Source organism: Corvus hawaiiensis, chromosome W (genome assembly GCF_020740725.1).
Source record: "Corvus hawaiiensis isolate bCorHaw1 chromosome W, bCorHaw1.pri.cur, whole genome shotgun sequence".
Classification (NCBI taxonomy): Eukaryota; Metazoa; Chordata; class Aves; order Passeriformes; family Corvidae; genus Corvus; species Corvus hawaiiensis.
In genome coordinates this window covers 2,079,301-2,094,887 of record NC_063254.1, presented here as the reverse complement: position 1 = coordinate 2,094,887, position 15,587 = coordinate 2,079,301, and the positions used below count along the sequence as shown (strand labels likewise).

The following is a 15,587-nucleotide window of genomic DNA, read 5'->3' as shown; positions in this document are numbered from 1 at the left end:
AGGAACTATGGCCTTGTGGAGGACCCATTCTGGAGCAGTCTGTTTCTGACAGACTGCAGCCTGTGGGAAGGACCCACATTGGAGAAGTTTGCGAAGGACTGTCTCCCATTGGAGGGACCCCACAGTGGAGCAGGGAAAGTGTGAGGAGGAAGGAGCAGCAGAGACAATGCATGATGAACTGATCGAAACTTCCATTCCGCATATCCCTCCACCACTTGGAGGGGGGAGGAGGTAGAGGAGTTGGGAATGAAGCTGAGCCTGGGATGAAGGGAGGGATGGGGGGAAGATTTGTTCTTATTTCTTATTGTATTACTATCTGTTTAATGGGCAATAGGTTAAATTAATTTCCCCACATCAAGTCTGTTTTGCATGTGAAAGTAATGGCTGAGTGATCTCTCTGGCCTTATCTCAACCGACAAGTTCTTCTTGTGTTTTCTTTCTGTCTTGTTGATAGATGGGGAGTGAATAAAGCATCTTGGTGGACATCTAGCAGTCAAGGTCAAACCACTACACTATACAAAACTTCATCTCATTGAGCAGTGCTGTCATTCTATGTGAAGACAGGCCCAGAAGTGGTCAATTAACACTAGATCTTTTGAATCATTCTGGGGTTTTTGCATCTAGGCTTTTAGGAGGTATTTTTAAAACACTGTACAAGCACCGCAACTTCCACTGTGCTGAGAAAGTCTGGATCCAAGTACCAGAGCATCAAGAAAAACTACCCCATACTGCAATCCTGTCAGAATACTCCCCAATTTTACCTAGAAACTAACCCACCGCTAAGGCCCTACTTGCAGCTTGAAGCACAGCACCGTCTGAATAAGCACGTGAGTACCCAGCGAGACCTTCATCACTGTGTATTTGGTGGCTGGACACGAAAACGGATTTCTTCTCGATCCCCTGCTTCCTCCGCCCCTAATGGCTAGAGCCTGTGGCATCGCCCCTCGCCCGGATCTGCTCCCCTCTCCCCCGCACTTGCAGCATCCGCGCTAGGGTGCCTCACTAGAGCTGTTCTCCCTGTAGGCAGCAGCATAGCACTGAGCAAATTCCTGCTTTTGTATATTTGTTTGTTTGGTTTTGTTTTCTCGCACTGAAATGACCCGCGAACCACCCTGCTTTCCCTATAGACCTACGCGTGTATTTATTGCTTCACGCTTTGGTAGTGCAAGAGACTCGCACAGTTGTTCTCAACTTCGATGCCGTAATTCGGGAGAAGAATAAACTTCGGCACGATCTGGGGAGATCTGCCTTTTTCTGTTTGGTTGTTGTGGCGTTATTTGGTGTGGGGTTTGGTTTTTTGTTTGTTTGTTTTCTCCGAGGCAGGAATGGTGGGGGACTCCCTATTCTTTTCTTCACTCCCTGTATCCCTTACACTCAAGAGGGAGCAAGGAACCCCCCATCTTCTTTATCAGCTACCTTACGCTCCGCGATCTGCTGCCTACTCCCTACATGAGAATGAGATAGTAAATGCGCAAGTGCAGCTCACCAAGCTACTCTTTTCTCTGTCGCTAGCTAACTAGCTTCCTCCCTCTTTTTTTCTTTGCCCCGCCCATGCAGTCGCGCGCCCTCGCTGGCTTTTGGGGGAGGGGTGGGGTGAGAGCGTAGAGTTGTGTCTCCGCAAGAGTTGTTCCCCTCGCGGCCGTAGGGGATTAAAGCAGCAGTGCTGGGGTCTTGTGGAATTACTCTAGGCGTTCAGACGGTTATTGTTCAGAGCCTGTCTGCTGGAGAAATCTTCTCCTAGTACTCGTTCCACTCGTTGCAGGCGGAGGCGCGGGGAGGAGGAAGTCGTCGCCACCTCCCCGGAGTGCTGCGTTCGGCGGGGGAGGTGGAAGTAGGAGGGAGTGAGGCTCAACATGATGGCGGCCGAGGCCGGGGCTGAGGACGGCGGCTTGGTTACCTCTGCCGGGATGGTGGGAGCCGTTGGCGGAGCTGAGTCGGAGCACTACCCCACGTTATGCCGGGGCAAGGAGCTGGGGTCGCAGGGCCCCTTCCCGGTGGGCTCTGGCGGGGACAGCCTGGGCGCTGGCGGTCCGGCTTTGTGCTCGGCGCTCCTGGCGCTAAGCTCCGGGCCTGCCTCTCTGGCGTCCAGAGACGCACTGTCGGCAACTGGACAAAGGCCGGAGGTGTCCGGAGGAGTGCTGCTCCCACCCAAACCCAGCACTGTCGCCTTTCCCCCGCTGCCGCCGCCGCCACAGCCACCTTCCTTGGCAGGGGGGCTGGGGATTGTGGATGAAGGCGACTCGTTGGATGGGCCCGAGTATGAAGAGGAGGAGGTGGCCATCCCGCTCAACGCTCCCCCCACAAACCAGTGAGTAGCAGCGTTTCTGGACCCTGTCGGGTGTCCGCCACCCCTGGACGTTTCCCCCGCGGGGAAGGGGGGCGCCGCAGTGGGCAGCGCGGCGTCAGGCCCACACACTTTCTCAAACTCCTGCGGAAGTGTCATAGAAGTTTTTCATTAGGTTATGTTTGGAAAGAAGAAGCAATTGAAAAAATTAACTGTAAGTTTTCGTTAATATTTTTATTATACTTATCCTTCCATGAGCTTGATCGAGATTCCTACAATGCTAGTTATATAAAGAATCTTGCACTAGAGACAGAGCAGTTCTCCATTTATATTTTGCGAAATTAAAAAAAAAATCAGATAATGTTATATAGCGTTCACGTAACTAGCGAGTGCGCTAAACACAACCTTTGGATTTAACAATGAACTACTTCCAGGAAGTCTGCAGATTTGCATAAAAAGGTTGCAAGGCTTGTGTCCTGTTTTCACTGGGATAGAGTTAATTTTCTTCCCAGTAGCTGGTATAACGCTGCATTTTGGATTTAGAATGAGAATAAGGTTGATAAGACATAGATGTTTTTAGTTGTTTCTAAGCAGTGTTTACACTAAGTCAAGGACTCTTCAGCTTTTCACATCACCCCAGCAGCGAGTAGGCTGGGAGGGAACAGCCAGGACAGGTGACCCAAACTGGCCAAAGGGGTATTCCATACCATATGGCATTATGCTCAGTATATAAACTAAAGGGAAAGTTGTCTGGGGGCTACTGCTCAGGAGCTGGTCGGCAGGTGGTGAGCAACTGCATTGTGCATCACTTGTTTTGTATATTCTATCTTATTACTGGGGGGAGGAGCGAGCGAGCGAGTGGCTGTGTGGTGTTTAGCTACCCGCCAGGTTAAACCACGACAGCTTGTATTGGAACAGCCCTCAAGTAGGTACCTTATTCTCCCCAAAATGAAACCGTTTCAAAGGCTTAAATTGCTTATGTTGGCATATAGAAATATGTTATTTCTGAAGTTTAAGTATAGAGAATAACATGGTTTCAAGGTACAGGATGGCAGATATGTTCAAGGTATAGTTCAAAGTTCATCTGAAAACCCATCTGAATTTGGGTTCATTTTTACCATCTCTCATAACTCTGGTGTTGGAGAGTTCATTTCTGTAATATTAAATGTTTGGGTTTTTTTAAAATAATTTCTAACCATGGCAGGCTTTCTACTAATCCTTTCCTCTTTTGATTTCTTGACTTTTTGTGAAAGGTAATAAAGAATAAGACCTTGTTTTGTGAAGACAGTGTTTGAATAGCCTTAAAGTTTTACACTTCCATAAAGAGCTAGCAATACAATCAGGCAGTTTAAGATAAAGACTGAGGAGGGAAATAGAAGCGCATAAAGGTGAAGTTACTTCTTCAGTATTGTGTATTATGTCAGAGAGATATAGTATCCTGTTCTTCTCTCTGAAAGATCAGACTGCTTTTTCTGTTAGAACTGGTTATTATGTATCTCAGAAAGTAAGGTTGTGCTTTTTTTCAAATATTTTTTAGAAAGAGAGGTAATTCTTGGTGAATGATCATGTATTTGATACTAAGTAATCATTACTACTTTCACAATTATAAGTGGATTTTGCTGTCAGAGTATTGTAACTTGTATGATAGCATGAAGGTTAACTTTCATGAGAGAGGATACAAAATTTCTGACAAAAAGCATGACTGTGAAGGCCCTGATTTTCTGTGTTGGTCGATGAGGCTACTTAGCTTGTTAAGAGAAAAGCGATATTCAAGTCTTTGCAGGACCAGCATAACTGTGTAGTTGAGTATTTGCTCTTGCAGATCCTTCAATATAAAAACATTTAGGCAGCAAAATAGATTTTGAAAAATCGATTCAGAAACTTATACCTCCATCTACTTACCTGTTTTTTTCTTTGTAACACATAATTTTTGTGACTTTTTTTTTTAAGTTGTTGGCTAATTAAAAATAATCAGTTTCTTTTCTCTTTCATACATCTATTTTAATACTAAGTCATTTTTTTACCATTATTAGGTCATTTAAATTAGCTGCATGTTGAGAGTAAGTTTTATTCTTTCAGTCCTGATGTTTTATTTTGGAAGCGTACTTTCTTTGTAGTCATACCATCTGTTTTTATAGAATTGAACAAAGATGTCACTTTAATATTATAAGCAAACACCTAATATATTTCCTCTATTCCAAGTACCTCAGGAAAATGGGAATAAATTTTAATATGATTAATTTTGTAGCAGTGAGAGAAGCTTGTCAATATGTAACAAATTCTGCTAATTAAAATACTCAAAGTCCCAAAGTATGATTGACTGATATTTATCTTTGATCATTGTAACAGCCTAAGGAGGCACTGCCAAGCTATAGGTTCAGGATACAATAAGACATGCTAGACCCAACAGCTTTAGGGATAAACAAGCTATTGCTAAATAGAGATCAGTAGTACAATTATCTGTGTTGTTACAACACATTCAGTAATTGACTAGTACAATTATCCAGGTCAAAACAACAGCAAATCCAATCATTTACCAGTACTGGGCTAAACTTAACATCCATGAGTGAAAGGCTTACATAACCATGGTTATTGGGCAGGGTGGCAAGAAGCAGGGCATGGCTTCTTTGGATGAATGACACAGACCAGCTGATGCACTCAGGGAATTCAGAATTCCCTGACTGGGCTGACCTCTTTAATTGTTGTATTGTAGAAGCACTATATGGACATGTTAACCAATCATCACACATCCTACCTCTGTTTCAGTTCTGTCCTTAGTGTGCAGAGGGCATGCAAATACTGTGCAAGGCAATGCACCACAATCCTGAATGAGAGTGATTTAATGATTGTCTGTTCAGTATGTACTTTTTCATTTGAGTATAGAAGTAGTATGTTTATGCTGTAGCTTAATGGTAGGTGGGAGGCACAGGATGCTAGGTAATAGAATGGACAATTCCCTTTGTGTGTTGAGTGTTTTTCTCTGCACTATCTACCCCATCTGCAAAGCTTACTGCCAGAGGTTGATGGCAGTCTGAAATGGTGTTACAGAAATGCCTACAAAGTTAAGGAATGAATGATACTTAATTTAGTAGTAAACTGGTGATATGTGAAATAGTTTAGTTGTTTATGTATTTGAATAAAAATCTTAAAGTTGACAAGATATATCTTAGTGTTGCATTAAGATGGCAGAAGCAGTTCCAGTATATTCCAACACAATTCATATTTTCATATGGTATTTCTTTAAGTGGTGATTATCAAGTTGAAATGAAAATCCTTTGAAATCCTTTGATAACAAAAATCCTTTCCATGGTAGATGCATTGTTACAGTCACTCTTGGTATCTGTTGAGACAACATTAGTGAGAAAAAAAGAGAGCGAGCTGGATAGAGAAGTCTTTAACAAACATGGTTTGAGTAAAAGGAAAAAATGTTTTGTCTCAATGAAGTGTGAAGTTATAGTTTCTTCAGCTGAATTTGTCAGAGGTAGCAAGTCAAGAGTTCTGCAACATTTTTTATTTCAGTAGCTAATAAAATGTTTTTCTGAAAGTGCATAGCTTTACAATAATTATTGAAGGCTATACTCCATACCAAAGAATAAATTTGTGTTGCATCGAAAACTATGGGGAAATACTATTGGCATGTTTGGACTCTACAACTTCTCTAAGCAGCCTGTGTCCAGTGCTCAGTCACCTTCACAGTAAAAAAAAGTGTTTCCTCATGTTCAGACCGAACTTCCTGTGCTTCAGATATAGCCCATTGCATCTTGTCCTGTCACTGGGCATGACTGACAATAACCACTCTGTTGTTTTTGCACTCTCCCTTCAGGTATTTGTATATGTTGATGAGATCTCCTCTGAGCTCTTGGCTAGACAGCCTTTCCTCATAGGAGAGATGCTTCAGTCCCTTCATGGCCCTTTCCTGGACTCACATCAGTATGTCTGCATCTCTCCTGTACTGGGGAACCCAAAACTGGACATGGGACTCCAGATATAGCCTCACTAGTGCTGAGTAGAGGGGAAGAATCACCTCCCCCAACCTGCTGGCAACATTCCTTCTAGTGCAGCCCAGGATACCATTTGCCTTCTTTGCAGCAAGGGCACATTGCTGGCTCATGTTCAACTTGGTGTCCACCAGGACTTCCCAGGTCCTTTTCTGCAAAGGTACTTTCCAACTGGTAAGCCCCTAGTATGTGTACTAGTGCCTGGGCTTATTCTTCCTCAGGTGCAGGATTTTGCACTTCCTGTCATTGAACTGCATGAGATTCTGGTCAGACCATTTCTCCAGCCTGTCAAGGTTCCTCTGGATGGCAGCATGACCCCTTGGTGTATTAGCTGCTCCTCCTGGTTCTGCAAACTTGCTATGGATATGCTCTGCCTCATTGTCCAGATCGTTAATGAAGATGTTAAACAGGACTAGACCCCGTATAGACCCCTGGGGTACATACTGGCCTCCAACTAGACTTTGTGCTGCTGACCACCACCCTCTTGGCCTTGATGTTCAGCCAGTTTTTGGTCCACCTCACTGTTTGCTCATCCTGCCCATATATCAACAGCTTCTCTATGAGGACCATATGAGGGTGTCTCGGTTTGAAAGACAGGTGTCTGCCAAGGAAGGCCGGAACCTCTCTTGGAATGGAGAATATGACCCTCCTCCCTCCAAATTATTATAACTTTGAAATTAAGGGGCTTTCAGGCAAAGATATGGGAAAAGGAATAATAGTTCTTTACTAGTATGTATAACAAGGCAAACAAACAACAACGGCAGCAACAACAAACAGAACCAGAAACCCAGTAATAGCCTTCTCTCGGCTGCACTTTCTCCTTTGGTGTAGTTACGGTCGCAGCCGGCAGGGGCGCTGGTGGCTCCCCAGCCGGGCAGGGCAGAAGCGATGATTCTCCCACGGCTGCAGGGGGCACTGTGGAGCAAGTTCGGCCATCTCTTTCACGTGGACAATGGCGGATGCAGCCAGCAGAAGGGATGAAAAAGGGGCTTCTGTTACAAACCCCCAGGGGCAGCCGATCCCGGTGCCCCCTCTGGATAGCAAAAGGAGCTGTAGCAGGAACCTTGGAAGGAGCAAGCTGGAACGCCAGGGACGAGCAAAAAAAAAAATCCCGGAGTGGTAGACGAGATGTATCAGAAACTCCGCAGCTGTAGCTGGAACCACAGGATGTCTTGGCAGGCAGGGGCTGCGAGGCTACAGTGTAACAAAAACCCGGAGCAGTGGCAAAGAAACGGCGGGGGCTGGGCTGATGCCTTGAAGTGGCTACCTGAAAACTGAGGCTAGACAAGATTAAGAGAATAAAAGCGGGTATTTATTGAGGGCCTTTCAATAGGTACACCTTGGAAGTCAAAAGCCTCCGAGGGGCTCTACCGAAGATGGACGTCGAGTCACGGGTTTTTCACGCTTTTGTAAGTTTGGTCCATTTGCATATCAGGGTTAATTCTCCAATTACAATTTCAGGTAATGATGTAATTACCCCAAGTTTGTTCCCCCTCCCCAGAGGCTTAGTTTACATGTTTTGGGGCCTGGGACAACAAGGTATCTGTGAGTCCAGGCCCAGAGAGGGTTTGTTATGTCTAACCAGAATGTGAGAACAGTAGCTAACAGGCTATGGAGTTTTAGAGCTACAAACTAAAGCAGTACAGGATCTGAAAAATATAAAAGCTAAATCCTAAGGCATCAGGGCAGTGGCAGCCCAGCTCCCGAACACAGCCGGGAGAGGCTCCCTTGGAGGGGGAAGGGGCTCGGGAATCCCGGGGTTTCCCCTGAGGCACCTGAGCAGATGGTGAAGGGTCCTTTGTTTGGTTCGGTAGGGTGTTAATAAGGTCCCAGTGCAACGGCCGCTCTTATTAGCAGAGCTCCACTCACGGTAGAAGAAAGGCAGCAGGAGACGGAACTCTGGAGTGGTGGCGAATTCTTCCCACAGCGACCGCAGTCTGTTTCCCCTCCGAAAGCCGAGAAAGCAAGAGAGAGCTAGGAGCTGCACCCAACCCCTTCCCCTAGCCCAAATCTCGGGTAATCTCTGCCCTTCCCATAGAAACTCCTCAGCTATGATAGTAAAGCCAGCTGCACTCCTCCCACTTCTCTGTGGTTACTTCTTTTGTTTCTCTTAAGTACCGATCGTTATTGTTTCTTAGCAACAAAATGGGAGAAAATCCCCTAAGAGAAAGAAAACAAAAAGGAAAAATCCTAACCTCCAACAGAGAGATAATGTCAAAAGTTTTCCGGAAGTCCACGTAGACAATATCCACTGCTCTCCGCTCATCTACCAAGCCCGGCATTTCATCATAGAAAGTTATCAGGTTGGTCAAGAAAGACTTCCCCTTTGTGAAGCCATGCTGACTACTCCTTGTAACTTTTCTTGTCCTTCACCTCTGTGGAAGTGGTTTTCAGGATCAGGTGCTCCATCACCTTCCCCAGGGATCATTATGAGGCTGACTGGCCTGTAGTTCCCTGGGTCCCCTTTCTTTAAGATACGGGTGACATTTGCTTTCTTCCACTATTTGGGCACCTCTTCCAATTGCCACGACCATTCAAATATCCTCTAGAGTGGCCTCACAATATCAGCCAGCTCCCTCGGTGCTCATGGGTGTATCTCATCAAGGCATGTGATCTTACATATGTCCAGTTTGCTGAAGTATTCCCTGACCTGATCTTCTTCCACCAAGAGTACATCTTTCTTGCTCCAGCCTTTCTTCTGGTCTCTGGGACTCAGGATTTTTGAAGGCTGGTGTTATGATCCGGTTATTAAAATTATTAGAAATGCCTCTGCCCAAATTAAGGTGCAAACAAGACCATATGCCAAAGTCAACAGTATGGGTTTTATTTAATAGTAAATATGAGAGAGAAAGAAAGATAAAAAAAGAGAGAGAAATAGAAAATAGGTGGGGGGGACAGAAAGAGAGTGACAGAGACAGAATAAAGAAAATATCACCATCCATGGATCCCAACAATGTTCCGTTGATCCTCTCCAGCTGGTCTTCTTGGTGGTGAAGGTCCCCCAAAAAGCATAGAATCCGATGGGTTAATATACATTCAAGCTAGGTAGGAAAACCCAGGCACCTTCCTGGGGGGGTTTGCCATTATCTCTTACAACAGACTCCGGATTTGTTGCATCACGTGCAGTCCTGTGGTGCAAGGCCTCATGAACGACTCTGGGGGGCACTTCGGGGAGTCTTTGATGGATTAAGGCAGCCACTCAGTTGTTTCTCACATGAATGTCCCGTGGATGTAGCCTTCCCAGGGTTGGGGGTTCCATAGCCAGTTTGCGTAAGGGAGGATGGGTTCACTGCCCCTGAGCAGAGGTTACGACACACCGAAACTTTTCCCCCCACCTTGGTTGGGGGGGTAAACCTGTGCAAACCTGCTCCCAGCAAATGGGTCTGTGGGCTATGGCCTCCACCTCCCCAAAACAAGCCAGAGATGATTCTTAGCATGGCTGCTGGGTTTGGCTCTCATTCTTTTCCTTGTTTACTTCTCCCCGGGCCTGAGATGATTGAAGAATGGGTTTCCCTTTATCTAATCTCAGCAGTTTGACTTTCAGTTCAAAGTTCCAGTAATGCATCTTTAGGGAGGGGTGGGCTTTGGTGGCTTCTTTATACAGTTTTGCTATAATGGGCAACATTATTTTATAACAATGTTTAAGGCATTAATCATTTCTGTCCCTGACAGCTGGTCTTGCCAGTAAAGACTGAGGTGAAGAAGGCATTCAGTACCTCAGCCTTTTTCCATGTCCTGTATCACCAGGGCCCCTGCCCCATTCAGCAGTGGGCCCATGTTTTCCCTAGTCTTCCTTTTGTCATTTGTGTACTTATAGAAGCCCTTCTTGCCTTTGGTTGAGGTGATCCTTGAATATTAATCAGCTTTCTTGGGCTCCCCTTCTCTCCAGGGCATTATCCCATGGGACTCTTCCAAGCAGATCCCTGAAGAGGCCAATACTGCTCTCCTGTAGTTCAGTATTGTCATTTTGCTTTTTGCCCCCCTGAACTCTGCCATTTCATGGTCACTGTAGCCAAGGTTGCCTTTGGCCTTCACATTCCCAATGAGCCTCTCCAGGAACGTCCTTGATTGCTTATGTCTTGATATGTTGTTCTTCCAGCAGATATTGGGGTGGTTAAACTCCCCTTGTGGATGTAAGTCTAATTCTAACTGTCTGCAGCTGTGATGTAACTTGATTTTAGTGTATGAGATTTTTCTTCCGTTTTGCAATTAAGGTAGTTAGCAGGTAACCTTTTTTCATCAGTTAACGAGTGTTTCTTACTAATGCCTGTTTTTGAATTGTAGAGGGACGATAAACACCTTAATTTTTTTTTAAGTTGATGGGTAGTTTGCTGATTTGTCCAGATTTTATAATTTGTGTACTTGCAGAATAGAATTGTATATAAATCTGGTTTTATTTCGATCTGAATAGATGATGTCAGAAATACTATTTTAAAACAATGGTTAGGAGCAGCAGAACAAAATTGTATTTTAACCTTATGTTGGAAGTGAAACAGTAAGTAAAGTGAACATAAGTACATATATAAATGGAAGCTTCAACTTTGGAAAAACAAAAGCGGAACAACATTTGATGCAGGAAAAAAGTTAATAGAGGAATTTTATGGTGCTTTTTGTTGTTTTTTTTTTTTTTCTTTTAGTCAGAACTTCTAATTAACATCAAAGGTTATTTTATCTAAATAGTAAGTAGAGACTCTTAACCTGTACTTTATCAAACTTTTTTGTTGTATATTTTCTGCCACAACTTCAATGTGGGACTTATGCACTTCACCTACTAGCATACCTTATTGAGAAGCATACTATCATGCCATATTTCTTTACCTTTTGTTTTCCTTTTTCTTCTTTTTTATGCTGGAAGAACACTAATTCTACTGTTAGATCTTTTCATCATAGGACCGTGCCTGTTGTTTCAGTCATAAATTCTTAGGAATTCTGCAGTAGTTTTCCCATTTACCCCATATATTCTTTTTTCCTTTAAAAAACCAAACAAACAAAAACCCCTATTGGTATTTAGGCACAATAAGAGGGCAGAGAAAGCATCTTATGTCAACATTGTGTTTGTATTGCATAGAAGTATTCCAATTAAACAAGAATGGCACCAATAAAATTTTACGGGTTCTTGACAAGTTCCCTCTACTGTTTTAAACTCTCAGGCAGTCCTAATTATTTTTTTTTAATGTATAACGCTTGATGACTGTGGAATAGAAAAAAAAGTGTGGTTTTTGTTTTGTTGTTTTGGTTTTTTTTTGCATAGGTCTATCATTAAATTATGTTTTGTATATTTATAAATATACTGTTTGGAGATGAGGACTGTTATTAGGTTACCTGCTTAATGAAACATTATTTGAAATAGTCTGGGATTATGTCAGTGGGAATAGCTATTGGCAATGCCTTTGTAAAAAATACAAGAAAAGCTGAGGTGGATAAACAGTATTATTTTTTATATAGACAACTTTCCTCCTAATTTCTTCTGTAGAAGCTCAAGAATTTGTTTTGTCTTTTTTTAAGTTCTTTTGAAGGTAGCTAGCAGTGTTGCTTAACTTTAAAAAGGTACACATTGCAAAATGATTAATATTTATCTTCCTATTTATTAATGTATAGAAACTAATGTCGCTAAATAAACTTTTAAGCTGTGTTAACATTTGAGGAAAGGTGTAGCCAGCTTGCTAGGGCACTCAGTGTACCCATTCAGTGTTCTGATAAGTTAGTTAGAAGTCCGATCATTGTAATGATTGAGTTCTAAAGTCATCCTCATCTCTATTTTAACAACTATTTGGGACCAATTTCACATAGAATTTTTTTTTTAAATGAACAATTGGTTGTTTCATTTTGCTAACGCTGAAGTTGTAATACTTGTCCATCCTTAAGTGGGATTTGAGTTTAAATAAGTATAAAGTTTCCTTGGATTGGAATAAGTATGTTAATGTTAGGCATTTTAGCTATATGTAATTGTATTTCAAGAAGTTGAGTATGTAACTATATCAAAATATTTAAAATCTTATTTGCTGTTAAGGAATCCTGTCATTGGTTCAACAGAGGTGGGTATGTGATTTTTTTCTTGTTAATACCTACTTATAGATATTTGGAAAAGGGTTTTTTTTAATGAATTTTCCCATGCAGAGTACATTGCTCTATATTTCTGGGATAGTTTCCAGAAACTGAAAATAATGGTATGCTTAGATTTAGCTAACATTAGATAATCAGATTGTGAAGCTATGGTGATTCTGTGTAGTTTGTATAAGCAGTTTTTCTAAAATAATTTAAAAATTAGTCATAGAATCACAGAGTTGGAAGGGGTGCACAAGGATCATTGAAGTCCAACTCCTGGCCCTGCACAGGACAGCCCCAAGAATCACCATGTGCCCAAGAACATTGTCCAAATGCTTCTTAAACTCTGTCAGGCTTGGTGCTGTGACTGCTTCCCTGGGGAGCCTGTTCCAGTGCCCAACCACCCTCTGGGGGAAGAACCTTTTCCTAATATCCAACTTAACCTCCCCTAACACAGCTCCAGCCATTCCGTCAGGTCCTGTCACTGGTCACGAGAGTGAAGAGATTGGCACCTGCCCCTTCACTTCCCCTCATGAGAATGTTGAGGACTGCAATGAGGTTTCGCCTCAGTCTCCTCTCCTCCAGGCTGAACAAACCAAGTGACCTCAGCTGCTCCTCATATGGCTTCCCCTCTAGGCCCTTTACCATGTTTGTAGCCCTCCTTTGAGTGCTCTCTAATGACTTTATATCCTTCTTATATTGTGGTGCCGAAAACTGCACAAAGGACTCAAGATGAGTCTGCACCAGTGCAGAGCAGAGCAGGACAATTACCTCTCTCGACCACATGGCAATGCCGTGCCTGATGCACCCAGGACATGGTTGGTCCTCCTGGCTTCCAGGGCACTGGTGATTCATGTTCAACTTGCCATCAACCAGGTCCCTTTCTGTGGTGCTGTTCTCCAGCCTCTCATTCCCTAGTCTCACTTCAGTGCCTCGTAAAATCATGAAAAAATTATTCTGGGAGGTATTGAAAAACACATGGAGGACAATGCAGTCATCGGTCATAGCCAGCACGGCTTCATGTGGGGAAAGTGCTGCTTGTCAAACTTGATTTACTTCTATGACAGAGTAACCCACCTAGCTGATCAAGGGAAACCAGTTGATGTCATCTTTTTGGACTTCAGCAAAGCTTTTGATACTATCTCTCACAGTATTCTTCTGGACAAAATGTCCAGCACACAGCTGGATCACCATGTTACATGATGGGTGAGCAACAGGCTCGCAGGTTGGGCACAAAGGATTATAGTGAATGGGGTTACATAAGACTGGTGTCTGGTCACTAGTGGGGTTCCACAGGGCTCCATCCTCAGCCCAGTTCTTTTCAACACCTTCATTAACAACCTAAATGCAGGACTCAAAGGAATACTAAGTAAGTTTGCTGATGACACTAAATTGAGAGGCACTATTGACTATCTTGAGGGCAGAGAAGCCTTGCAGAGAGTCCTTGACAAATTAAAGGGCTGGGCAATCACTAATTGTATGAAATTTAACAAGGCCAAGTGCCAGATTCTGCACCTGGGACAGGGAAACACTGGTTGTGCGTATAGACTGGGGAACAAGAGGCTGGAGAACAGCACCGCAGAAAGGGACCTGAGGGTCCTGCAAGTTGAACATGAGTCAGCAGTGCCCTGGCAGCCAGGAGGGCCAACCGTGCATTGCTGTGTGGTCGAGAGAGGTGATTGTCCTGCTCTGCTCTGCACTGGTGCAGACTCATCTTGAGTCCTTTGTGCAGTTTTCGGCACCACAATATAAGAAGGATATAAAGTCATTAGAGAGTACCCAAAGGAGGGCTACAAACATGGTGAAGGGACTAGAGGGGAAGCCATATGAGGAGCAGCTGAGGTCACTTGGTTTGTTCAGCCTGGAGGAGAGGAGACTGAGGTGAAACCTCATTGCAGTCCTCAACATTCTCATGAGGGGAAGTGAAGGGGCAGGTGCCAATCTCTTCACTCTCGTGACCAGTGACAGGACCTGACGGAATGGCTGGAGCTGTGTTAGGGGAGGTTAAGTTGGATATTAGGAAAAGGTTCTTCCCCCAGAGGGTGGTTGGGCACTGGAACAGGCTCCCCAGGGAAGCAGTCACAGCACCAAGCCTGACAGAGTTTAAGAAGCATTTGGACAATGTTCTTGGGCACATGGTGATTCTTGGGGCTGTCCTGTGCAGGGCCAGGAGTTGGACTTCAATGATCCTTGTGCACCCCTTCCAACTCAGCATAGTCTATGAGTCTATGAACTGTTGTCACTTGTCATGGTTTGAAGGACAGGTGTCTGCCAAGGAAGGCAGGAACCTCCCTCGGAATGGGAAATGTGACCCCCTTTCCTCCAAATTATTATAACTTTGAAATTATGGGGCTTTCAGGAAAATATTTGGGAAAAGGCATAACAGTTCTTTATATGTGTGTGTATATATATATATATAATATATATATAATATATATATAACAAGACAAACAAGCAGCAACAGCAAACAAAACCAGAAACCCAATAACAGCCTTCTCTCGGCTGTCAAGCACATTCCCTTTTGGTGTAGTTATGATCACAGCTGGCAGGAGCGCTGTTGGATCCCGTCTGGGCAGGGCAGGTGCGATGATACTCCCGCGGCTGCAGGGGGCGCTGTGGCGCGAGCTCAGCTGCCTCTCCACGTGGGTAATGGCGACTCAGCTGGCAGGAGAGAGAGAGAAGGGGCTTTCCTTTGCAAACTAACGGGGGCAGCCGGTCTCAGTGCCACTCAGGAAGCTGAATGGACTGCAGCAGGAAAACTTCGGAGCAGCAGTCTGGAACAGCAGAGGCGGGCACACCCGGGGTGGCAAACAAAGTGTAGCAAAGACTCTGGAGCCATGCCGGAAGCCGCGGGGTGTCCGGGCAGGCACGGGGTGACAGGTTAAAGTGTAGCAAAAAGTCCTGAAGCAGTGGCAGAAAACAGTGGGGCTGGGCGGCAGCAGATGGGCTGCCGCAGGCAGCTGCCGCAAGCAGCTGGGAGACACTCCCTTCAGAGGGGGTTTGGGTTCCGGGTTTTCCCCTGAGGCACCCGAGTAGATGGTGAAGGTCCTTCTCAATGAGGTCGGGTATTGAAAAGGTCCCAGTTCAACGGCCGCTCTTACGAGCAAAGGCTCACCCACATCAGGAGAAGCAGTAAAGGGTTGAACTTCCCAGTGGCAGCGAATTCTCTCCCGCAATTACACCAGCCCGACTGTTCCCCTCCGGTCCCGAGAGCGAGGGACGAGCCCAGCCCCTCACCCCCCAGCCAAAATCTCGTGGTA

General features: G+C 44.5%; 1 protein-coding gene across 1 annotated transcript in view; it reads left to right on the top strand.

Moving 5' to 3' along the window:
• The first annotated feature begins 1,671 nt into the window (after positions 1 to 1,671).
• Positions 1,672 to 15,587, top strand: part of LOC125319355 (ras GTPase-activating protein 1-like) — a 125,058-nt gene continuing 111,142 nt past the window's right edge. The window contains exon 1 of the mRNA XM_048290460.1: positions 1,672 to 2,308. Coding sequence (XP_048146417.1) covers positions 1,854 to 2,308 — 455 coding nt within the window. The 5' untranslated portion in view covers positions 1,672 to 1,853. The remainder of the gene's footprint in view (positions 2,309 to 15,587) is intronic.